Source organism: Mesoplodon bidens, assembly GCF_964165515.1.
Source record: "Mesoplodon bidens genome assembly, chromosome: 12".
Taxonomy (NCBI): domain Eukaryota; kingdom Metazoa; phylum Chordata; class Mammalia; order Artiodactyla; family Ziphiidae; genus Mesoplodon; species Mesoplodon bidens.
In genome coordinates, this window is record NC_138168.1 from 67,633,963 (window position 1) to 67,656,429 (window position 22,467).

At 38.9% G+C, this 22,467-nt stretch overlaps 1 protein-coding gene across 1 annotated transcript; it reads right to left on the bottom strand.

Moving 5' to 3' along the window:
* Positions 1 to 1,352: 1,352 nt before the first annotated feature.
* Positions 1,353 to 22,085, bottom strand: IFNGR1 (interferon gamma receptor 1). The gene is made up of 7 exons (XM_081250547.1): positions 21,866 to 22,085; positions 11,476 to 11,590; positions 10,413 to 10,576; positions 9,053 to 9,225; positions 6,932 to 7,121; positions 4,335 to 4,462; positions 1,353 to 2,488 (listed from the first exon to the last, which is right to left on the bottom strand). The coding sequence occupies exons 1-7, from the start codon at positions 22,047 to 22,049 to the stop codon at positions 1,934 to 1,936; spliced, it is 1,509 nt and encodes a 502-aa protein (XP_081106673.1). The 5' UTR covers positions 22,050 to 22,085; the 3' UTR covers positions 1,353 to 1,933.
* Between the last annotated feature and the right edge of the window lie 382 nt (positions 22,086 to 22,467).

Sequence of the window (22,467 nt, forward strand, 5' to 3'; positions counted from 1 at the left end):
CACCCAAGTTTGTGGTAATTATTATGGCAGCCCTAGAAACCAAGATAATAAAGCTGAATCCCTATGTCATGTCTTATATGAAAGAAGAAGAAACTAGACGGATAAAAGAATTAAAAGTAGAAATGAAACAAACAATGACTCCCAAATAGTAGAAGAGAACATGGGTGAAAATTATCTTCTTGGGAAAGGGAGTTGTTTTCTTAAGAATGAAAGGAAAAATGAATTTAACTTTATAAACGTTTTAAACATGTACGTAGTAAGACTTGGGTGAAAGGCAAGAAATTATAAAATAAATGTGTAACTCATGGCAGACAAAGGATACAGTCAATAAAAAAGATGTGCGCAGCCCAGAAAGAAGTGGACAAAAGACAACTTTAGTCGTCACAGAAGTATAAACACCTAACATATAAAATATGCCCAACTTTACTAATTATGAAAGAAATGCAAATGAAGGCATTAAAGTATTTTTTCTATAAAGACTGGCAGCAATGAAAAAGATTGTTATCAGAATTAGCTAGGGTAAAAAGAACAGGTACTCTGTTTACATTTGGTGGTAATACCTATTACTTTCCTTATGAAGAGTGGTAACTATCACCTTATCCTTGGCTATATCCATTATTTTCATATTTTTGCTTTTTCCTATTCTAATGTGAACATTTTTCATTTGCCTTAAAAATTTACTTTTTATAATTTTCCTACGATAGAGATTAGATTCTGTAAAGGATATGGATTTTTATGGGTTGTTATGTGTACTCCTATATCAGTTTAAAAAGCAATTCATAAGACATTGTCCCCCAAATGAGTATACTAGTACCTTTTTCCCCACTAATAAACCAGCAACGCGTTTCCATTTGCACTTTTAAATGAGGAGAAATATTTTTTCCATGGCTTAATTTACTCATGTAATTTGTATTTAACATTTTTTTTAGTCAGTTAATTCACTTGAGTCTTAAAATTCCTATCCTCTTAGTAATTCTCAAGAACTTTTCTGTGGTATATAAACTCCTGGTTTGCCTCTGGTTGGGGATTCTCTCTTCACGCCACATGCTACTTAGTTCTTGCTCACCCACTCCTGTGGTTTTGACCACCATCTTTAAGCTAGAGACTCCCCACTCTACACCCTCTACAGCTCAATCTCTGCTTTTCCCCCCAAACAGCTTGGGACACACAGCTTGTGTGTTCTGCACACTGATTGCTAAATATTAAGATACAGATATAAAAGGACAATTTTTAAAGACTAGGCTATTTTTAGGACTATTTTAAAGATTAGAGATGAATAATTAGAATGATTCTATAACATTAATGGATGGAAACAAGCAAATGAATAAAAAAATATTCTAGTTAACTCTGAATAAATGAATACAAAAATGAACTTTGAAGTTACTTTATTATAAAAATCCTTAAATGCAATGTTCCATAAAAAATATATACATGTTTTTATTTACACACTCTATTAACACTATTGATTTCAATTCAATTTTAAGTACAATTTTGAAAAGCATTAATGTTTTTTCTGAAAGTATTTGAATCTAAGACTATATACATGAACTTCCAAAAACAAATACCATGCTGTGGCACACAAAGGAAAAAATCCATTTTATCTCTTGAAGTTGTTACAAAGGACCCTGGGCGTAACACCTACCATTACAGGAAGCAGGGTTATTAGAGACCGTTCACTGCTACTGTTCACAAACCTAGATGGAAAGGTTCACATGTGACAGGGGTTTTTGGTTTTTTTTTAAAGACTCTGCAGTTTTCCCACCAAAAGTGACAGTGTCAAACAGGCTCTTTACACTTTTATCTAAACCATGACACTCCATTTGATTAATGTCAAGAAGACACAATTTCTGAAATCATGATCTTTTCATGAAATCAAAGCAGGAAAACTGTTCAGGAAAAGCAGATCCTTCCAAGCTGGTGACCTTGGTTGATCTTATGAAAACTCTTTGGAATCTGCTGTAGGTCTATAACCAATCAAGGACTCTTTACCACCTTCATCTACAAGCAGATCGACTAACACATGGGGTTTGTCATAACCAAAGGAGGTGGTAGTGTTTCTCAGTGTTATGGACTCTTGTCCTTCTGTCTTTATTTCAGTTTTATTACTTGGGGGAAATTCTGAGTCACAGCAGTTGTCCGATACCACAAGGTCACTATCAGAACCATTTCTGGAGTGATACACATTTAAAGTGATGCTGCAGGTTTCAGACTGGGTACTGCTTGCGTGGATAGAATTTTCTCCCTTTACTGGGGTCAGAGAGCTACCAGGGGCCAAGTCAGAAATATTTTCTTCGGTGATCACCACTTCTGTTTCACTAGAAATATCTTCTCCATGTTCTGCTTTTCCTGGATTGTCCTCAGTATGCACACTTGAAATTGTCCCTGGGGAGAGCTGCTCATTTTCTATGGCAATTGGTTGGTAGGTGATGGGCGATATATATTTTGATTCAGATTTTGTCTCTGAAGAGGCACTTTTTACCACAGACAGCTAGGGGAAGAGAAATCAGTGATTAAAAATAATAAATTATTAAACTTAAGTGCTCATCCTCAAAAGAAAAATGGTCTAATGGTAATGGTTAACTAAATATACAACTGAATGGCATATTTAGGATAACAGTGTAATAGAATCTGATAGTTGCCTTTTCTTTCTTTTTAATGGAAATATATTAAGATTAAAAACAATATTTTAGAATTTTTAGAAAGTCACTATCTCACCAACCTATGTTGCTTTTTGTGTACTACCTTCGACACGTATGCATGTTACATTTGTAATGGGAGTACAGCTACTTATTTTACGTAGTATTTCATCCTTTTCATAATTCTAATCTTCATGGGCTCAGTAATTTTACACTGATGGTTAAATAATTTCTCTAATACTAAGTATTAAGGTGTTCCAATTTTCACCATTTATAGAACATGCTGAAGTGAATATTTCTATACATCTTTTTATTTATGAAATTAAGAATTAATTCTTAAGAAAGGAATTACTAAATCTAAGAGTGTGGCATGTTTAGGATGCTACTACTCTGTACACCCACTGTATGCTTACCTTCCCCTCAGGGCTATAATTACTTTTTGCCAGCATATACCAGTTTTATTACAAGGTACTAATGGATATTCAGGTTTATTTTTCCTTCTCTAGTGGGTGTAAAATAGCATACTGCAAGGTTGGTTTGTGCTTAACTACTAGTAGTAAGAGTATTATAATTCACAGGTGAATTGTCTACTAACTGTTGACAGTTCTTAACCCTTCTACTTAAAGATAATGTTTCCATAACAAATTTAAATATGCTCTTTGCATATCACAGATATTTTGCCTGTCGTATTTGATTTAAATAGTTATCATTCTGATACTTTTAAATGTTCTTTTCATCAGACAAAGACTTTTAAATGTTAGGCATTAAAATGTCACACTTCTCCTTTAGACTCACTGTTGGGTCATCTTTCCTTCTACCCTCTAACCACCATGAAGAGTTTCTGTATTTGCAGATTTTCAAAAGCCACGCTTTCCTGACACGGAGCCTTAGCACACACTGTCCCTTAGTACCTGGGTAAACTGCTATCTGTCCCTTAAGACTGTTCAGGCATCACTGCCTCTGGAAAAGCCATGACTAAACCTACCCTGCAAAAGTAGAAGAAAAGAAGTCCTCACTGGCATGTATATAAACGTCTATCTTTGAACCTATCACACTGGACAACCACTGAATACTTACTTTTTTCCCACTAGACTTTAAGCTCCTTAGCACCGTCTCACTGTGCCTTTGCCCCATGCATAAAAAAGCATAGTGCATAGTAAAAAATACGTGGCTTCGGATGTGTGGAAGACTGAGTTATTTATGATAGGTGACATGCTGCCGAACATCATTCTACTTTAAAAAACAAATTTTAAGAATTATCGAAAATTTCAAATTAACATTCTAGTGTACATTTGACCCTTGAGCAGTACAAGGGTTAAGGGCACTGAGCGCCTCTGGAGTCAAAAAATCCCCATATGACTTTTGACTCTCCAAAAACTTAACTACTAATAGCCTGCTGTTGGCCAGAAGCCTTACTGATAACATAAATGGTCAATTCACAGATATTCTGCATATTATATTTATATTTACATCTATTTTATACATTCATAACATACCTAACTTTTTCTTAATTTTTTCAGTATTTCTCGACTAATGTGGTTTGTCTGAGAGTTTTTTCAAATTCTCACAAATCTCAGAAAAAATTTCCAGCATATTCATTGAAAAAAATTCAAGTATAAGTGGACCCACACAGTTCAAATCTGTGTTGTTCAAGGGCCAACTGTATATAATTAAAGAAAAAACATTTAAATATATTACCAAGGATTTGGGTAACATGATGTTTTCTCTCTTAAATGGATTCATCTTCTTAACGAAACAACATACAACTACCGGGGTAAGTACTAGAAAGAGTAGTAAAGCAGCAACAATTGGAATCCAAACAGGATCTAAGAAAAGGGAAAAATCACAAATTAGAATTACAATGGAACACTGCTATATCCAACAAATAGTTATAAAGTCTTAGCGCTATTCTTTAACAGATTTACATATCAGGTAATTAGTATGGTCAGAGTTTTAAAGAACACTGACACAGAAGTCAGGAGAAATGAGTAAAAAATTATGTACCTGTCCTAGATATCAACATGATTCTTCCCAGCTTTGAGATTCTAAACTTTCTGTGACTACACTGTCATGACATGATGTGGCTAAAATAACGTTTTCATAACAATTTCCGTACAGCCTCAAATACAGAGTGTTTCTAGAGTTACACTTTTCTCTCAGTTGAAGAGGCAAAAGAAAAAAATTTTAAATATATCTCTTTAGAAATAAATTCTGGCAATGTCTCTAACTCTTAAAATAATTTAGTCCCACCCTTCTGAATTCTTAAATTGTTATTTATTTAAACATTACAAAAACTTATAAAAATACACAGATGTGTACACACACAGGAAAGTTGAACAGGAATAAAGTTCCCCTGAATGAAAACTAGATACAACGAATAATATAAAATTGGGAATATCTGTTTCAGAGCACAAACATCTATAATCACGGTTGTATATTTTTCTCTAATGCGGCTTTTTATTTTCACAGCACAATCTTCAATATTTTTTTTCCATAGTCCTCTCTTCCAAATTAACAGTACTCAGGACTTCCCTGGCGGTCCAGTGGTTACGACTCCGCACTTCCACTGCAGAGGGGTGAGGCGTGGGTTCGATCCCTGGTTGGGGAACTAAGATCCCATATGCCGTGTGGTACGGCCAAAAAAAAAACAACAACCAAACAAATCCAAAAACAAACAAACAAACAAATAACACAAACAAATTAACAGTACTCTACATATTGTAGTGGTGTTTGCCTTCCTTCATAGCATTTTATTACCTTTAATTTCTATTCTAATAATGACTCTGGAAGTTACTCAAATAAACGCCTCTACCACACCTGTTACAGGAGGTGAAAAAAAGTATTACAATAGGAAAAGATAAAATAACCCCATAAGAAACACTGGCATGTTGCTTAGAAGCACTGAGCAGGCAGGTAGGGAATGCTGCTTATGAGCCACGATGGTGCCATCATGTGGACACAATAAAAGCCCAGTTTGTAACTCAGGATTTTTTTTTTTAAATAAATCTGGGGCATTTGCATTATTTCAAATTTATGCATTAATTAGGATTTTCTTACTCCAAATAGTATAACACAAACTGATATTAAATGCACTGCATTATTTTAAGTCACCTATTTGAAACCCTCATATAATGGCCTAAAAGTTTTTAGTATTAATTTTAGGTGTCTGGTCTGATTCTTCAGCCTAGATTTCCATTCTTCAAAAAGAAATTTGTACTGTGTTATTTTTTGTACACTTTTTTAACCTAGAAAATATGTTCTAAAAACATCTAAACAATCAAAAAAATTATATATACACCCAAAGACAATCACCAAAGCATGATTTATCATAGAGAAAAATCTACAAGTAATCAAAAGTCCCAAAATTGAGAAACATTAAATAAATATGATCTTCATAATAAAATGTTCTAGAGATATTAAAAATAATATTAATAAAGTATGTAAAATAACATAGAAAAATATTTATAGCATATGCTTAGAGCAGTATACAAAGTTACATATACTACATAATATGATCAAGGCTACATAGCAAAAGAAAAAACAGGATGGAAAAAAACCACCAAACTGTGAGCAACTGAGTGTTTGTAATTTAGAACTACAGATAATTTTGTTTCCTTCTGGCTTTTTATATTTTATAAATTATCTGTAATGAACATTTAAATTTCATACCATGAAAAAGAGTCTAAATTTTTGTTAGGTACCTGCCAAATGAGAATGCCAGTTCTGAAGTTCTATCATATGTATCCCCCTCACACACACAAGAAATAATAAAATAAAAATAATGATTTTAAAATGTGTTATAAAATTGACCTACAATCTAGCATTTAAACCAATCCATATTTATTTTTGGATGTTAATTTCCAGTGCTTGTCCAGTTCACATATCACACAGTTTTAGTCAATGAACATTGTGGCTTTTAGTTTTTAAACTTACTGTCCCCATAAAGAACATTTTAAAGGATATATAACATCTTGTTATATTGGAGTAATAAACTAACTTATGTCATTATGCATGATCCTGCAATGAAGACATTTATGCACATGGTTTTATGTTTTTGTTATATTTTTTCTTTCCTGGGCCAAAAGGTCATCACATGGCTTTCTAAATTGGTTGCTTTGTATCTCTTAATGCCTGAAAAATGGCCTTACTTTTAATTTTGAACTTCTCTGAAGAATGGAACTACTGAGTATTTTTTAAAAGAGCAGGGACTTATTGAAATTACAAATTGCCTCTTTTTACATTACCCTTTTTTAGTGATCACTCCCTACATTTAGGGGAAAATGGCAAGAACTTACCTTCTGTGCTGTTATTATCAAAAACGGTAATACAGAGTTCTTCCGACTTCTCAGTTGTAACAGCCCACATTTCTGAGACTCCTTCTGCTGAAACGCAGTACTCAGAATTCAGCGAGGACACAGGAATACTTAAGACGCACTGAGTCTCATTACAATCATCTTCTTTCTTTATGTACATTTTATTTGTGGTCTGGAAAGAGGAAAAAAACCCCAATGAAAACGCATGACTCCTTTTAATTTGGAAAGAAAAAATCATTCAATATGATGAATGTTGGGAGCATGTCTGAAAATAGTGTTGATATCAAACAATAAGTCAGTTTGTTACTTCAACATGGCATGGTGCTCTATATCCATTAAAATGTTCTTTATAGAGATAATACATTTAAAAATTAAAATAGAGATTATGAATTTAAAACTCAAATAGCAGTAGTGTTCACTCTTAGTTGTCAAACCAACAAATGTTCATTAGTCCTATTCCTCTAGTGCTAGAAACGTAGCTGGTGAGAGAGAAAAGCATCTCATGGTGAGAATAACACAGGCACGATGCAAAGGCTGTAGGACCTCTTGGCAGTGATACACAGAAGGGATTGAAGCAATCTCTGGGAGTTGATCATTCAGTCAAGCAGCCACAGTGCACGGATCACTGTGCTAGGGCCTGAGAACACAAAGGTAGGGCAGTGGTGCCTGACCTCAAATAACTTATGATAGAGTGTGGAAGAGAGATAAGAAAGAAATGTAAGAGAGTAACAAGTACTCCAAGAGGACCACTCTATGGAACAAGGAATAACCACCATGGAAGAGGAAACAGTCCACCTTGTCAGAAAAGATTTCGAAGGAGAGATGATATGCCAGCTGAATACTGAAGAATGAGTAGAAATTTTCCGAAGTAGAAAAGGTGGAGGAGGGCATTCTGTGAAAGAGCAGTGTGCCTGCAGGCAACTAAGAACAGTAAGCAGTTCACCAAAGCACAAATGAAAATGAAGTTGGAAGGACTGGGGAGACAGGTAGCTGGAAATGATGCAAGAGGCCAAATCATGAAGGCCTTGCAGGCCATGCCATGGAAGATGATTTAGAAATTATTTTGTAGCTGATGGAGATTTGTTAAAGAGTTTTAAGCAGTGAAGTAATATGGTCAGATCTGCACTTTAGAAAGATGACTCAGCTAGCAACCAAAGTGATGTTTTAAAACCTAAATCAGATGTCATTTTTCTGCTTAAATCTTGCCAGAGGCACAATGTCTCACTGAGAATAAGTCAAATCCCTCCGAAGCCCTTAGAGGAGTGGCCCCCAGTAAACTCTCTGACCTCATCTGCCCCCACGCTCTAGCCAGCCTCGCTGCTCCCTTCACATGCCTGGGTGCTATTGCCAGGCTCTGCCTGATACACTCTTCCCACATACATCCACAGAGTTCACCTCCTAACCTCCTCCAGCCCTGGCTCCGGTTAACACTTCCCAGTGAGGCCTGGCCGCCCTGCTGAAAATCACTACTGCCCAGCCCTCTTCTCTGCTTTGTTGTTCTCCACAGTACTTATCACTGGAGTTTTTTTGTCTGTACTGTTCACTGCTATCTCCTGGTGCCTAGAAGGCACCGGGCATGTGCTTAACAAATATTGTTAAATAAAGGAATGGCAGTGCTGTGGAGAATGGATGGAACAGAAAAAGTATAGTCAAAGTGTGGTCTGCACACCAGTGCTAGAATGTAATCATATCACACAGTAGTACTGTTGGTGTTTTCTTTCAAAAACAAACATTCCAATTAGAGCTTCATATTATTTCACATCACTACATAACTACCAATGAGGAAGAAAAGATTAAAATTATCCTCATCTTACCAGTGGAGAAATGGAAAAACACAGGTTAATATCCTAGATTAGGACCATGCTGTTAAAAGAGGCAAAGAAAAACTTAAAATGTTTCCACATGGCCAGTGTTAAAGATTAACGCCAGTACTGATTCCCTTCAGCAGCATTCATATATTTCTTTTTTCTTAGTAAAACTTATGATCCATGAGTCTTGCCTGAATATTCATGAACATTCCACTTTCATTACACCACATATAGAAACAACTTATGCTAGAAACAGAAAAATTTCCATTTTGAGAAAGATGAAATAGAAACATACCTCACTTCCATTTATTCTCACAAACACATTGTATGTGAATGTATAACAAGTATTTTCATCATCATATATGGCTTCTGGTTCGTTTCCATTTACAGTAATTAAAGGGTGAAATATATCAACAATGATTTGGTCTTCCTTCTTTGTGATATCCAGTTTAGGTGGTCCAATTTTCCCTGCGGGGACAAAAAAAGAAGTAGAATGTGTACCAGCCTTGGAACTTCACAGTGTATTATGTATCACTACCAAAACTCGATCAGCCTACACTTTTTGTTCTTGCTGTTCTAAAGCAAGACCACATTTAAATCATTCCACAGATATCTAGAAGATACTTTAACTGTGCTTAGTGAATCTTGGTAAAAAGCCTTGACATAATAGAAGCTCTATGAAGTTATTTTTCCTTTATCTTGCTTCTGTGGGTTAAAAAACATTAAACAGAAAACAGACAATGTTCTCCAAAAATCGTTTCAGAAAAGGCATTTTAGTTATCTTTGAATCCTCACTGAAACTCTTTGTATTTCCAATGCCCATGGATATCTGGAATGAAGGCCCTATAAAAGTTTGCTAAATACATTGAATTTTTATTATGAAAATTAGAACTAGATATTCACTGATTCCACAAATATTTATTATATGTCTTTGATGTCTGGAACCTTGTAGGTGAACCATTTATCTATTTTTCACGTATTTATTGCACACCTACTGAGCACCAGGCAGGTCTGTTTTTACTCACCAATGTATCCTCAGGAACTAGCATACTTTCTGGCACATAGTATGCCCTTGATAAATCTGTGTGGGAAAAATCTGACATAGATGGTATAATTGTCAGGTGACAAAAGCATGGACTCTGGGGAACAAAACTACTTCAAGGGCAAGTAGAGGAGGGGCCTGTAGAAGAGAAAAAGTAGGCATGATCCAAAAAGAAGCAGAACCAAGGTGGGGGCTGAAGCTGAACTAGGATGAAGGCGATTATGGAACTCTAAAATTTTTAATGTATTAAACTGGTATTAAAATTCCCAAAGGCCTTGAGGAGTTAAGGTAGAGGGGAAGACGGAGAGCAGCTCTCACAGTCCTCAGTGAATGTGACTAAGGGAGCAGTGACAGAGGACAGAGAGAGGAAGGGGTGCAGAGTCCATACCCACACTTGCATGCGGTGGAAGCGTCACAGCTTAGAAGGCGCAAAGTGAGGGGAGCCTCTTAGCCCTATTTTGTGGGGCTTGGAAGGAGAGAAGACAGGAACTCCCTAAATTCCTCCAAATGTTTCTGGGGCATTCTGATAATTTTTAGAAACTGCTTATAAAAGCAAATCTATACAGAAGACATGCATAAGATTAAAATTTAGACACGTATACATTCCACTCACCTTCTTTGCATAAGATAAATTCTCTTGACTGTGCATAGACTGATTCCTCTTGTCCAAGCCTAGCTTTAACTCTAGCCCAGAGAGGACTTGATGGATCATCAATTATGGAAAAGATATTACAAGAATGATGGGAGGTATTGCAGGCATCAGTCCATTGCCCGTCCCTAAAATGAAGAAGAACAAAGAAACACAAAGGTAATTTTTATTGTTAATACATAAACTTGAACCATCTCTGTCTGTGCTTTGCTTTTCATTCATAGCATGGAGCTGGTAGTAAGAGTTTAATAAGAATAGGATGGAGAAGCTAGACAAAGTAGGAAACCTTTGGTTAGAAGGTCTACAGTAAATTCATTTACAATAAAGAGGCTCAAGTCAAAATAAGACCTGTACCAACCACATTCCACATGTAATTTTTAAAAATCTGTTCTTTAAACAAATCGATTTCATTGAGTCATTACTTAATTACAGAATCCAACATATTACAATCACTCCTAACACTTGTCAAAAAACTTTTGGAAATTTTTCTTTCTATTCAACAGTACATACACTATAGGAAGTAAGAGGACTTCACTGTTTTTTGTTTGTTTGTTTGTTTGCGGTACACGGGCCTCTCACTGTTGTGGCCTCTCCCGTTGCGGAGCACAGGCTCCGGATGCGCAGGTTCAGCGGCCATGGCTCATGGGCCCAGCCGCTCCGTGGCATGTGGGATCTTCCCGGACCGGGGCACGAACCCGTGTCCCCTGCATTGGCAGGCGGACTCTCAACCACTGCGCCACCAGGGAAGCCCCGACGTCACTGTTTTTAATATGAACTGTAACCTCTATTTGTCATGCCTTAAAGTGTCAGAAGTTAGTGATACTCCTCCACCTCAATTTTGACAGGAAGAACTAAATGGCAGGAATTCTGAAAAGAACTAATTCTCATCCTTATTACTTCTGGAAGTCTATAAGCAGTTCAGGAAGTTTGGTCACATGGGAAGGAACAATGATGGAAGGAAACAGTCATGAAACGTGCAAGGACCTAGGCAAAAACAGAATGAAAAAGATAAAAGAGTGACACTCACCTATAGGTCATCACCTGTACGGTAAACACAGGGCTCCGTGGCATAATTGGGTAATCCCAAAATAGAACAGTATTCAAGTTATAGGCCTCAATTGTAAGATTGGTTGGTGTCGGCACTGTAAGATGGATGGATGTAAGAAACTAACATTAACATTAGAAAACCTCAATATAAGAAGCCAAATTAGCCAAATATGTACTTGAAGAAAAGAATTCACCAGAATAGATAATAAATTTATTTAAATTATTTCTAAAAATTAATTTTATTAAAAAATGTATAGAAGTGTTTGAATTCATTTTAAATTACTGAAACAACATTGTAATGCAAGGGGAACACAAATATAGTATGAGCAATAAATTCCTAGAATGCTTGAGGAGTTTTTATAAATAACTGCACTGTCTGGTGCAATAATAATCCTCAATTCATTTAATCACTAGAATTTTCTATATTTGATACCACAGACTGTATTCAATGTCTAGAGAAGAACTGGCTACAAGAGGGATGGTCAATTTCACTCTAAAATACTACCTGGGCTCTCAACCCTCCACCCAGTACTATTACACACTTTTACTACCTTTTCTCTAGCACAGGAATAGATGCCTAACGATTGCCTGATGGAGCCATCAAGCATTCCAGTTTCATCAACATTTTGCTCTCTGAGGTGTGCAGGGCTTTTTTCAAAACATACCCTACATTTCTTCCTGCTTTTGCTCTTTTAAACCGATTTAGAAAATGTTTGTTGATAAGACATGAAAGTGTCACACAAGAGAATAGGCAGAAGTTTTAACATCTTATAATCTAACACTACCATGACCATAATCTAGTTACTAAAAGCAGCTATTTTTTTCCCTGCTCAGTGTAAAAGGTTATTGTCCACCACCCCTTAAAAAACTGAACACACACACATCTCCTCCCTTCCTCTCTCTCTCCCTCTTTCTTTCCCTCCTTTCCTTCCCTTCTTCATGAATGAACATGAAGGTATAGACAGAGTTAGCAATATGACCCGAAATTTAAGCTTATTCAATCCTATCTATCTGGAAAATTCCACTGAACATGATGTGCTTATACAACTAAAATAAATAAATGAATAGCAATGTGGTCAGGTGCAGTGGCTTCCAAACATAACTTATCATCCTAAAAAATTCAAAGAGAGCCAGAAGTTTATACTTTTTTAAAGTATCCCAGATGATAATGATGATCACTTATGTTTATACCTAGTAGACTGCTCTAATAAGAAAAATATTCCCTGGGTTGGCTATTAAGAAATCTGGGTTCTTTCCTTGCTATACTACTAAAGAGTTACTTCAGAATTCCTCACCTGTCAAGTGAGGTGTTAATTTCACACACATAGGATATTTGCTTACTGTTGAAGAAAACACCTACTATATATTTTCCCAAAATAAAAATTCCAATATTTGAACCCGAACTGGTACATTGTCTTAAGTTACAACGATTTAGCACCTGTATTATCGTTTCAAAGCAGAACATGGATCAAGAGTTATATGGACTAAAGGACAATTAGATTCTACTGCCATTTTTTCCCTTTTTTCTGATTATTTTTTCCTTTATATCAGTGGTTTTCCACAAGGGGTGATTTTGTCCCCCATGAACATCTGGCACTGTTGGAGACATTTTTGGTTCTCCTAACTGGGTGTTAGTGGTGGGGTGCTACTGGCATCTAAAGGATAGAGACTAGGGATGCTGCTGATATCTGATAATGCACAGGATAGCTTTCCACATTTTGGCAGTCCAAAATGCCATCAGTGCCAAACACTGAGAAACCCTGCTTTATTACAATTTTAGGAAACTTTTTTATTTAGGAGGAAAAACTAATTTAAAAACAGAATGCAGGGCTTCCCTGGTGGCGCAGTGGTTGAGAGTCCGCCTGCCGATGCAGGGGACACGGGTTCGTGCCCCGGTCCGGGAAGATCCCACATGCCGTGGAGCGGCTGGGCCCGTGAGCCATGGCCGCTGAGCCTGCGCGTCCGGAGCCTGTGCTCCGCAATGGGAGAGGCCACAACAGTGAGAGGCCCGCGTACCGCAAAAAAAAAAAAAAAAAAAACAGAATGCAAAAAGAAATCATCTCACACCAGTCAGAATGGCCATCATCAAAAAATCTACAAACAATAAATGCTGGAGAGGGTGTGGAGAAAAGGGAAGCCTCTTGCACTGTTGGTGGGAATGTAAATGGGTGCAGCCACTGTGGAGAACAGTAAGAAGATTCCTCAAAAAACTAAAAATAGAGCTACCATATGACCCAACAATTCCACTCCTCGGTATATATCTGAAGAAAACGAAAACACTAACTTGAAAAGATGCATGCACCCCAACGTTCATAGCATCATTATTTACAATAGCCAAGATATGGAAGTAACTCATGTGCCCATCAGTGGATAAATGGATAAAGAAGATATGGTGTATATATACACAATGGAATACTACTCAGTCATAAAAAGAACGAATGAAATTTTGCCATTTGCAACAACATGGATGGACCTAGATGGTATTATACTTAGTGAAATGAGTCAGAGAAAGACAAATACTGTATGTTATCACTTATATGTACAATCTAAAAACAAATGGCAGACTATAACAAAACAGAAACAGGCTCATAGATATAGAGAACAAACCAGTGATTACCGGGGGGGGGGGAGGGGCAAGATAGGAGTAGTGAATTAAGATGCATAAACTATGTCTAAAATAAATAAGCTACAAGAATATACTGTACAACACAAGGAATATAGCCAATATTCTATAATAACTTTAAATGGAGTATAATCTATAAAAATACTGAATCGGGCTTCCCTGGTGGCACAGTGGTTGGGAGTCCGCCTGGCAATGCAGGGGACATGGGTTTGAGCCCTGGTCCGGGAAGATCCCATATGCCGTGGAGCAACTGGGCCCATGCACCACAGCTGCTGAGCCTGCGCTCTGGAGCCCATGAGCTGCGGCTGCCGAAGCCCGCGTGCCTAGAGCCCGTGATCCCCAACAAGAGAAGCCACAGCAATGAGAGGCCCACGTACCACAACGGAGAGTGGCCCCTGCTCGCCTCAACTAGAGAAAGCCCATGCACAACAATGAAGACCCAACGCAGCCAAAAATAAATAAATAAAATAAATTTATTAAAAAAATACTGCATCACTATGTTATACACTTGAAGCTAATATAATATTGTAAATTATACTTCAATAAAAAAATAAATTAAATGAAACAGAATTTTTTTGATAAACCAGTACATTTTATGTTTCCTGCTCAGCGAATAGCTTTGGTTACTGTTGAAATGTCTAACTTCCATATGACTCACCAAAGCAGCAAAACAATTTGTGCCTAAAGGTTGAGATTATGAAGTTGGAAGGATGTCTCAGATTCAAGTACTCAGTAAGTACAACATGCCCTTTGATCTGCAGCCAGTGGTCAGATATCTACCATTTTTCTACTTACTCTTTCTTTCTGGAATACTGCTGATGGCTGCTGGTACTTATCATCTTTGGTTCTCTAAGCAATTTCCTTGCAGGTGAGTCAGGAAGCACTGGTCTTGCCAGATTTAGCCCTGGTTTTGGTGGAGTTCCCATGGCCATACATAGCAGGGTAGACTAAGCCCTCCTTAACAGGGTTCCTTTTTCTATGGTGTGTTCGCACCTCAACTTCAGAAACAACCATCTCAAACAGCTTACATTCTATGGTTGAGGAGGAAATTAAGGCAGCCCCCTCCAGGTTCAATTCAACATTGATATCCAATAATAATCACACATACAAATATAATTTTGCAACTAGATAAGAAAGAGAGGTACCTGATGTTAAGCAAACTCATAATGAATCAGAACTTCCCTCAGAAGCCATTTCTTAATTTTAGCATCTTTTGCTTCTCTCGTGGCTGAGAATTTACAAACCATCAGGTCCTGGTTTCTTTTTGTTTAACAGTCCTTCCCTTGATTATTCTCTCTAATCTTATATTTTACAAGAAACAAGAAGAAACCACATGGCACCTTCAATCTGCTTGGAAACCTCCTTCACTCGGCCACTGGGCTCACCAGGAATATTTCCTACTTTCCGTGCTACTGAAGGTGATGGTGTTGCTAAGCTTCCTGCCACTGTGTAACAAGGATCCTCCTTCTCATTTCCAGTGAAGTTCTTCACTTCCTTTTAAGCCCCCTTTAAAAAAATTATTCCCAATAGGAATGACATTTTAACTGTATGTACTCAATCTAAGATTAATTTCTGCATTTGAGGAAAAGGCATATAGAAATCAATCTGTATTCTAGAATATCAAATAAAGTGCATTTAAATTTAAGAGGTTACTGAATCATACATTATAAAATACAAACAGCAATAGACTTGTGCTACATTAGATCAGTTTTTCGTGAGTCAGGTAATACTTCCCATAATTTAAGAAAAAGCTTGACATGGTTAGACTAGGATAAGGACTTAAACCATAGCTTCCAAAGCAATCAAGACAGGTGGTAGGAGAAGAGGTTTCAATGGAACCAGCAAACAGAAATTACTACTAGATTATAGGAGAAACTTTTGAATATTGACACCAAAGGATGTAACCTGTGGTTTTAACGCTACCAGAAGAGAAACCATGTGGTTATTAGACATCTACCTTTGTCATCTTTGCTAAAATCTCATCATAAATCGACATGAGTAACTCGTTTTCTTAAGTTTCAGAATTTTATAACCTAAAGTTTACATGGCTACATATTCAGATAAATAACTGAGGCTTACAGCAAACTTCTATTCATAAAAAATTTACCCTATGTCAATAAAAATATATGTAGAAATAGCAAGAGAGTGTGGAGTTAAAGGAAAGATCCTACTAGAGTATTTCATGAAGTAGAATAATCTTGCAGATTACCCTATCTCTTAAAAATGCTGACAGTTTTCTGTAACACGTGTTGTTTTTGGAAATGGGTTCAGAGTTATTTGGAGCATTATATCTGCATCCTACTCAGAGTAAACTTTAGCTCTTTTAAGATCTGCTTCCCAGAACTCCTCTAGGAATTAGCAGCTGAGGATTAAACAAAACCAAACAAAGGACAGAAGAATCACTTTTCATAACATTCTAAGTACAATGAAGACAAAAAGGAGAGTTCTGGTTACAACTAACTGTTTCCTGGTGATAAGTATGAAAAAAGACCAAGGCAGAGAACAGAAAAGACGTATGAAGATCAGCAAGTGGTGAAGCAGTGCCGCTAGATGCGGCAATGGAGATGTCACGGAAGCCCCCACACCAGCAGCCAGAACAGCTCTGTAATAATTACTGGGGAAGGCAGCAGAAGGGGAAGCAAACAGCTACAGACATCTCCAGGTTTCCTCTGCATGGACGGTGACAGAAGCATGGGCTGCCTCCTGTGCTCCATCCCACAACCACCAAAAGCATCTGTGCCTCTACTGGAAGAGGCATAGCCTCAGTAGTTCACCGATTTTTACATAATAGCCTTCGAAGACTAAATAAAAGATGCATACATCTAAGGACAAACAGAGCTCTGTACTCTGTAGACACCATGTGACTATCTGCTCACCAACCTCTCTATGGGAAGGACAAACTGAGAAGCATAAAGACGTAAGGATACACGGGCCAGTAATTAAATCGTTTTGGAGGATTCTAGGTCATCTGACACTACAACTCAAAAACAAACGCTCCAAATTAAAGCATCCAGACCCCTTACTGAATTAACAACTCTCAGAGAAAAGAGCTAACAACTTCCTCGTGTTAAAGATGAGGGGCTGGGCTTCCCTGGTGGCGCAAGTGGTTGAGAGTCCGCCTGCCGATGCAGGGGGCACGGGCTCGTGCCCCGGTCTGGGAAGATCCCACATGCCGCGGAGCGGCTGGGCCCGTGAGCCATGGCCGCTGAGCCTGCGCGTCCGGAGCCTGTGCTCCGCAACAGGAGAGGCCACAACAGTGAGAGGCCCGCGTACCGCAAAAAAAAAAAAAAAAAGATGAGGGGCCATGGAGCGTTTCACAAAGGTCTCTTCTTACACTGCAAAATGAGAAATGGCATGAGAAATCCAGGCAGAAAAAGTGAAAAACTTCAAATCAGGACTTTGGCATCTTTTTCAGATATATTTATGATTATGATCTATCTACTGAATGGTTTTATAGTGCTGATAAAATAACTTTTTCTTAATGCTTTCCAACTTTTTCTCTTAGCAAGTAGCAGCGTCCTCTAGATTTAAGATGAATAAAGACATTTAAGAATTCTTGCACATGGTGTTTCAAGCATTCATAAAAGTTTTAAAACTGAAACAGATCAGTATTTTGGGGCTTTGAAATGAATCATATCTATCACTTTGTGAAACTAATGGAAAAACGGTCCTTTTCCTACTTCCTTCTGTTATTTCCTTGTACCTTCAGAAAAAGAGTACCAGAACTAAGGGTTCAAGTGAGGACATCTAAAATATTTCAGGACTATTTCACCTTCCATATGATAGCTCCTTAGCCGGGTCAAGACCCCCTGCAGTCTTCTCTTCCTCCTGTCTGTCTTCATGTTTTACCACTCACTCTCTCTTTCTTAAAATGTGGGCCCAGAAGTAATGTACCTGATGTGAATGAAATACTTTTCCTCCTTTTTTTTTTTTTTAAAGAGATGGGCATATCAAAGAGTGGCTTACACTGAACCCGTAATTAACTAAAATCCCCCCAGATCTTTCACTCAAATCACCAAGTTAGGGCTTATCCAAAAAACTTCTCCCCAGCCACTTTTCTGATCTGAAATGCAGGGTTCTATTATTGTTCCTGTTTATTCAATTTCATCTAGTTGGGTTGCTTGGCATGCCAATAAATTCTAATTGAACCAGATCCACCTAGTCCCTGAGAGAAGTCATTTCTCAAGACTAATTCCCTTTTGGACTAATTCATTCTAAGCTGAGAAATAGTTTAGGAACTGAAAAAACTAAAGAGGACTTTTCAGTCTTTGAAGAACAGGAAATAGGTGGAAGGAGTCAGCTGCTGAGCTGACTTTAAATTTCTCATATTGATCTGGATGAGTTTTTTTTTTAAAAGCTGACACAATTTCTCATTCATAACTAAAACAATTTAATATTTAAAAATATATTTGTGAAAATAATGATGCACATAATTGAATGATAGTCACCAACATATATTAAACATTTACTACATGACAAGCTATGAGCTCAACTTCGTTACGCATTATCTCAGTTAAGCACCAAAACCATCCTAGGAGGGAGATAATATTTACCAAAAAGAGAAAAAAGGCTTAGAGAAGCTACTTAAAGACTTGACAATGTGTAAAGTTTTGTTGGTTTTAATTAACAAAAGCTGCTTAAGCATCATTTCTATGATAGTTTAATAAAAGATGGGGAAAATAAGCTCCATATATAAATAGGAACTGGAGATAATTGTTTTCTGATGACATCACAAGCATTTGCTTCAAGTAATTTTGCCTGATTTCTCACACCATCACAATCACATGATGGCACTGCAAAATCTGAACAATGTATTAAATCATTTATTTAGAATGGACATGATTGAAATGGATACCTATTGAATAGTATTGGGATAATCTAAAATACACTCCCTTAATAAGAAAATTAAAGGAAACTCATTCCTTCTTGTCAGGAACTCATTTAATTCTGGTTCATCTTTCATTCTGATTCTTTGTCCAATTAAAATGGAACCACAAATTATCCATTTAGCTTATACAACAATTGCGCTATTGCTGCCAAATTGTATAAGACAGCTCTTTAAAGGGGTTATTTTTCTCTTCAATTCTTTAGGGTTTCTTTTATATAGAAGCAAAAGGTGGATCTTTCAAAAATCCATACAAATCATGAATCAGAATAAAATGAAAAAACTATTATTAATACCTTCTTCAATAAATATAATTGAAATGCACTGATTTAAGAATTTTGAATCTCTGAAAAACATACAGATTCCAAAGAAAATAATGAAAAATTTCAACACACCCAGAGCATTACCTAAAGTTAGAGAATGAAGGGTTGATAAGCAAGTGCAGAAGGCGAGTTAAGAGCCCCACCACTGTGCTAAAGCAGTATGCTCTTCAGGTAATACCCAGAGTGGAAGAACAAACTGGAAGAAGGTAGCTGACACCTGTGTTTATAAAATGCTGGAGTACAGAAGCCACAGAAGATCTTCCTGTGGGGGGAAGGCAGGCAATCCTACTCCCAGGGCCGGCTTCAAGGACATATGAATTGTGTAGTCACTACAGGCCCCATGCTCAGGAGGGCTCTGTACTCAGAAGGAAGGGCCGTGCACTTGGTTTAATGCTCTGCCCTAGCCAGGAACTTCCGTCACCCTCTTCCTCTCTTCCCACATCCAGCGAATCACCAAGTTATGCTGAGTCTGTCTTCTAATTTCTTCTTCTCCATTTAAACTGCCTCTTCCCATGGTCTCCTCCCAGACTTAAGCAGCAGTCTCCTAAGTGACCTCCCTCCTTTGAGTCTACCCCCAAACTATTTTGTAAGATGAATGGTCTTTCTAAATGGCCTATCTGATCCTGCATGAAATCATTTATCTCCTTAAAATAACCCCATGGCTGCCCACTGACTTGAGCAAGGGAGAGTGAGCTATTATTTTGCTGGCTCAGCACCTGTACTTCTTTCAGGAACATTATTGCGCTTCCTCTGGGAAGTCTCCTACTGCCACCACCTGTAACAATATCCTTCCCATCCTCGCTGGCGTCTGATCCAAGATAGGCAAATCAGAGCCTTCTTCCAGGATTTGGTTATGGTGGAGGAAGCTGCAAGATGTCAAAACCCAAAAGCTGTCAACATCCATGATTCCTGCCAAGTCGAGAAGACTGCCAACACTTGAGTCAGTAGTAAGAAATGGAGGGTCTGGGCGCTTTTGAGTTCCAGGTTCAACTTCCTGAGGCCCAGCTGGCATCTGTACCTTTCTGTTTAACTCTCACTTGGATTCTCTGAGCCAATAAATTCCTCTTTTTGTCTATGTGAGCCAAAGCTGTGTTTCTGTCCTTTGCTGTTACACATGACAAGGCACTTCATTAATTGGTTCCGACCTCTCCACATATCCTTTCTCCCCTTATATCCTCACACACGTACTGTACAATAAAATACATAAATTATTCCACTAGTTCAACCTGCTGTTTCACAGCCCTTCCTCTGCACACACAAGTCTCTCTGCATCTCCAGTTCCAACTCTGGGGTCATCTTCTTTGTGAAGTCTTTCCTGATTCCCCTGCTCAGAGGCAGACGCCCATATCTTGCTTTCCCGTAACCTACGTGTAAGTTCAAGCTCTTATCACAAAGGACTGCAACTGCCCTTGTGGATGACTAACGCCCTAGGTAATGGCAGAGTGCAGAGTTAAGAACTTGGACTCTGGAACCCAACTGCCAAGCTCCCCAGTGAATAGCAGCAACTTGGTTAGACCTCTCTGTGCCTCAGTTTCTCATCCATATTTGGAGATACAACAGCACCTACTTTATAGGACTTCTGGGAAATGGTGTGCTAAGAACTTAAAACAGCGCCTGGTAACTGTTAGCTATAAAATCACGATCCTTGAAGGGAGAAACTAAATAACTCCCATTTTTGTATTCCCAACACCTGGCACAATTTCTTTTCCAAGGAATGACTTATTTGTTTGCTTTAGTTCTAAACGGCAAGCCAAAGGAGAGCTGGATATGAATGGAGCACATCTAACAAGTGTCACTGAGGAAGTCGTAACAGAGGTGCAGACCCAGAGTTTGCCAAGGGTAAAGGAGGCTGGGTCTCCCTGACCCCTTCCAGACAGCTGCTAACTGCCTGCACAGAGGAGACACTCAAGACTGTCCGATTTTCTGAAAATCTACGTTTATCCCTTTTGCAGAAAAACTACTGATTTCACTGGAGCTCTTAATTATCATTATACCTAGCTTTAGAAAAAACATGTTCTCATCATGTTTCCTGGGAAACATCAAAAAGCAGGCGGAGATAAAAACGAGGAACTAGGCTATGCGAAGAGACCTACTGTCTGACAAATGGGCTCGTGAGCGCCCGCACTGGACCACTTCCAGACTTACACATAAGAGACGGTTACTGCCTTTTCATAATTCTCAGCTGGCGAAAGAACTTCTAAGGATTCGGGGCCTACTTACGAATATTTAAGTCATGAGCTGTGGCCATAGTGTACAACTGCTGACCAGGGAACTCAGTTATTTAAAAATTAATTAAGAGAACGTGTTTTGTTGTTTTGGTAACCACGGAAGGGGCCAGAGAAAGGGAAGGGAAGGCTGCAAACCGCGGAAACCCTGCGTCGCCTTCCCGGCGGCCGCCCCCTTAGGACCCGAAGCCACCGGGCGTTGAGGACAAATGCGGACACGGCTCCTCAGAGCGGGGGAGGGTTCCTGGTCGGTGGGGTTCCCTCCCTCCCCTCCCGTCCCCACCCGGTCGCGGCGCTGCCGCGAGCGACAATACCCGAGGACAGCTTCTGATCCGCGGCGCCCATCTCAGCCCAGCTTCCGGCCTGCACGATAAGGACGAGGAAAAGGAAGAGAGCCATGCTGCTCCGGACCGACTGGGGTGCTGTCCAGAACTGCGGGAGGCCCCCGGCGCGGCCGTCGGGCCTAAGCCTGGCGTCATTTCCTCCACCGCAGGCCATCCCGCCAGCGGGAGGCGGAGCGTGGACGGGAAAGTGGGGCGCGGACAGCAAAGCCGCGACCAGGACTGGGACGCCAGCCTGGACGGGAGGCGGGGCCAGAGTGAGAGAGGCGGGGCCGGGGCGGGAGAGGCGGGGCCGGGGCGCGGAGGCAGGTCTGCGCGTGGTAGTTAGGACGCGCGGGGTGGTGGAGGTGCGCGGGGTGGCGGAGGTGCCCGGGGAAGCGGGGCCTGGGAGGGGAGGAGGACTCCAATGGGAAGGCTGCCCCTGTGGAAGCTCGGCGTTAGGGGCACAACAGTCTGTGGTCGCGACCTTGGCTCGCAGGTTTGTGAGTAACTTGGGTCCAAAGGTCATGTTCTTTCAGGTTTGCACGACCTTCCGTGATGCATCTTCCTCTTTTTGCAGTGTTCTGGACTTGCAA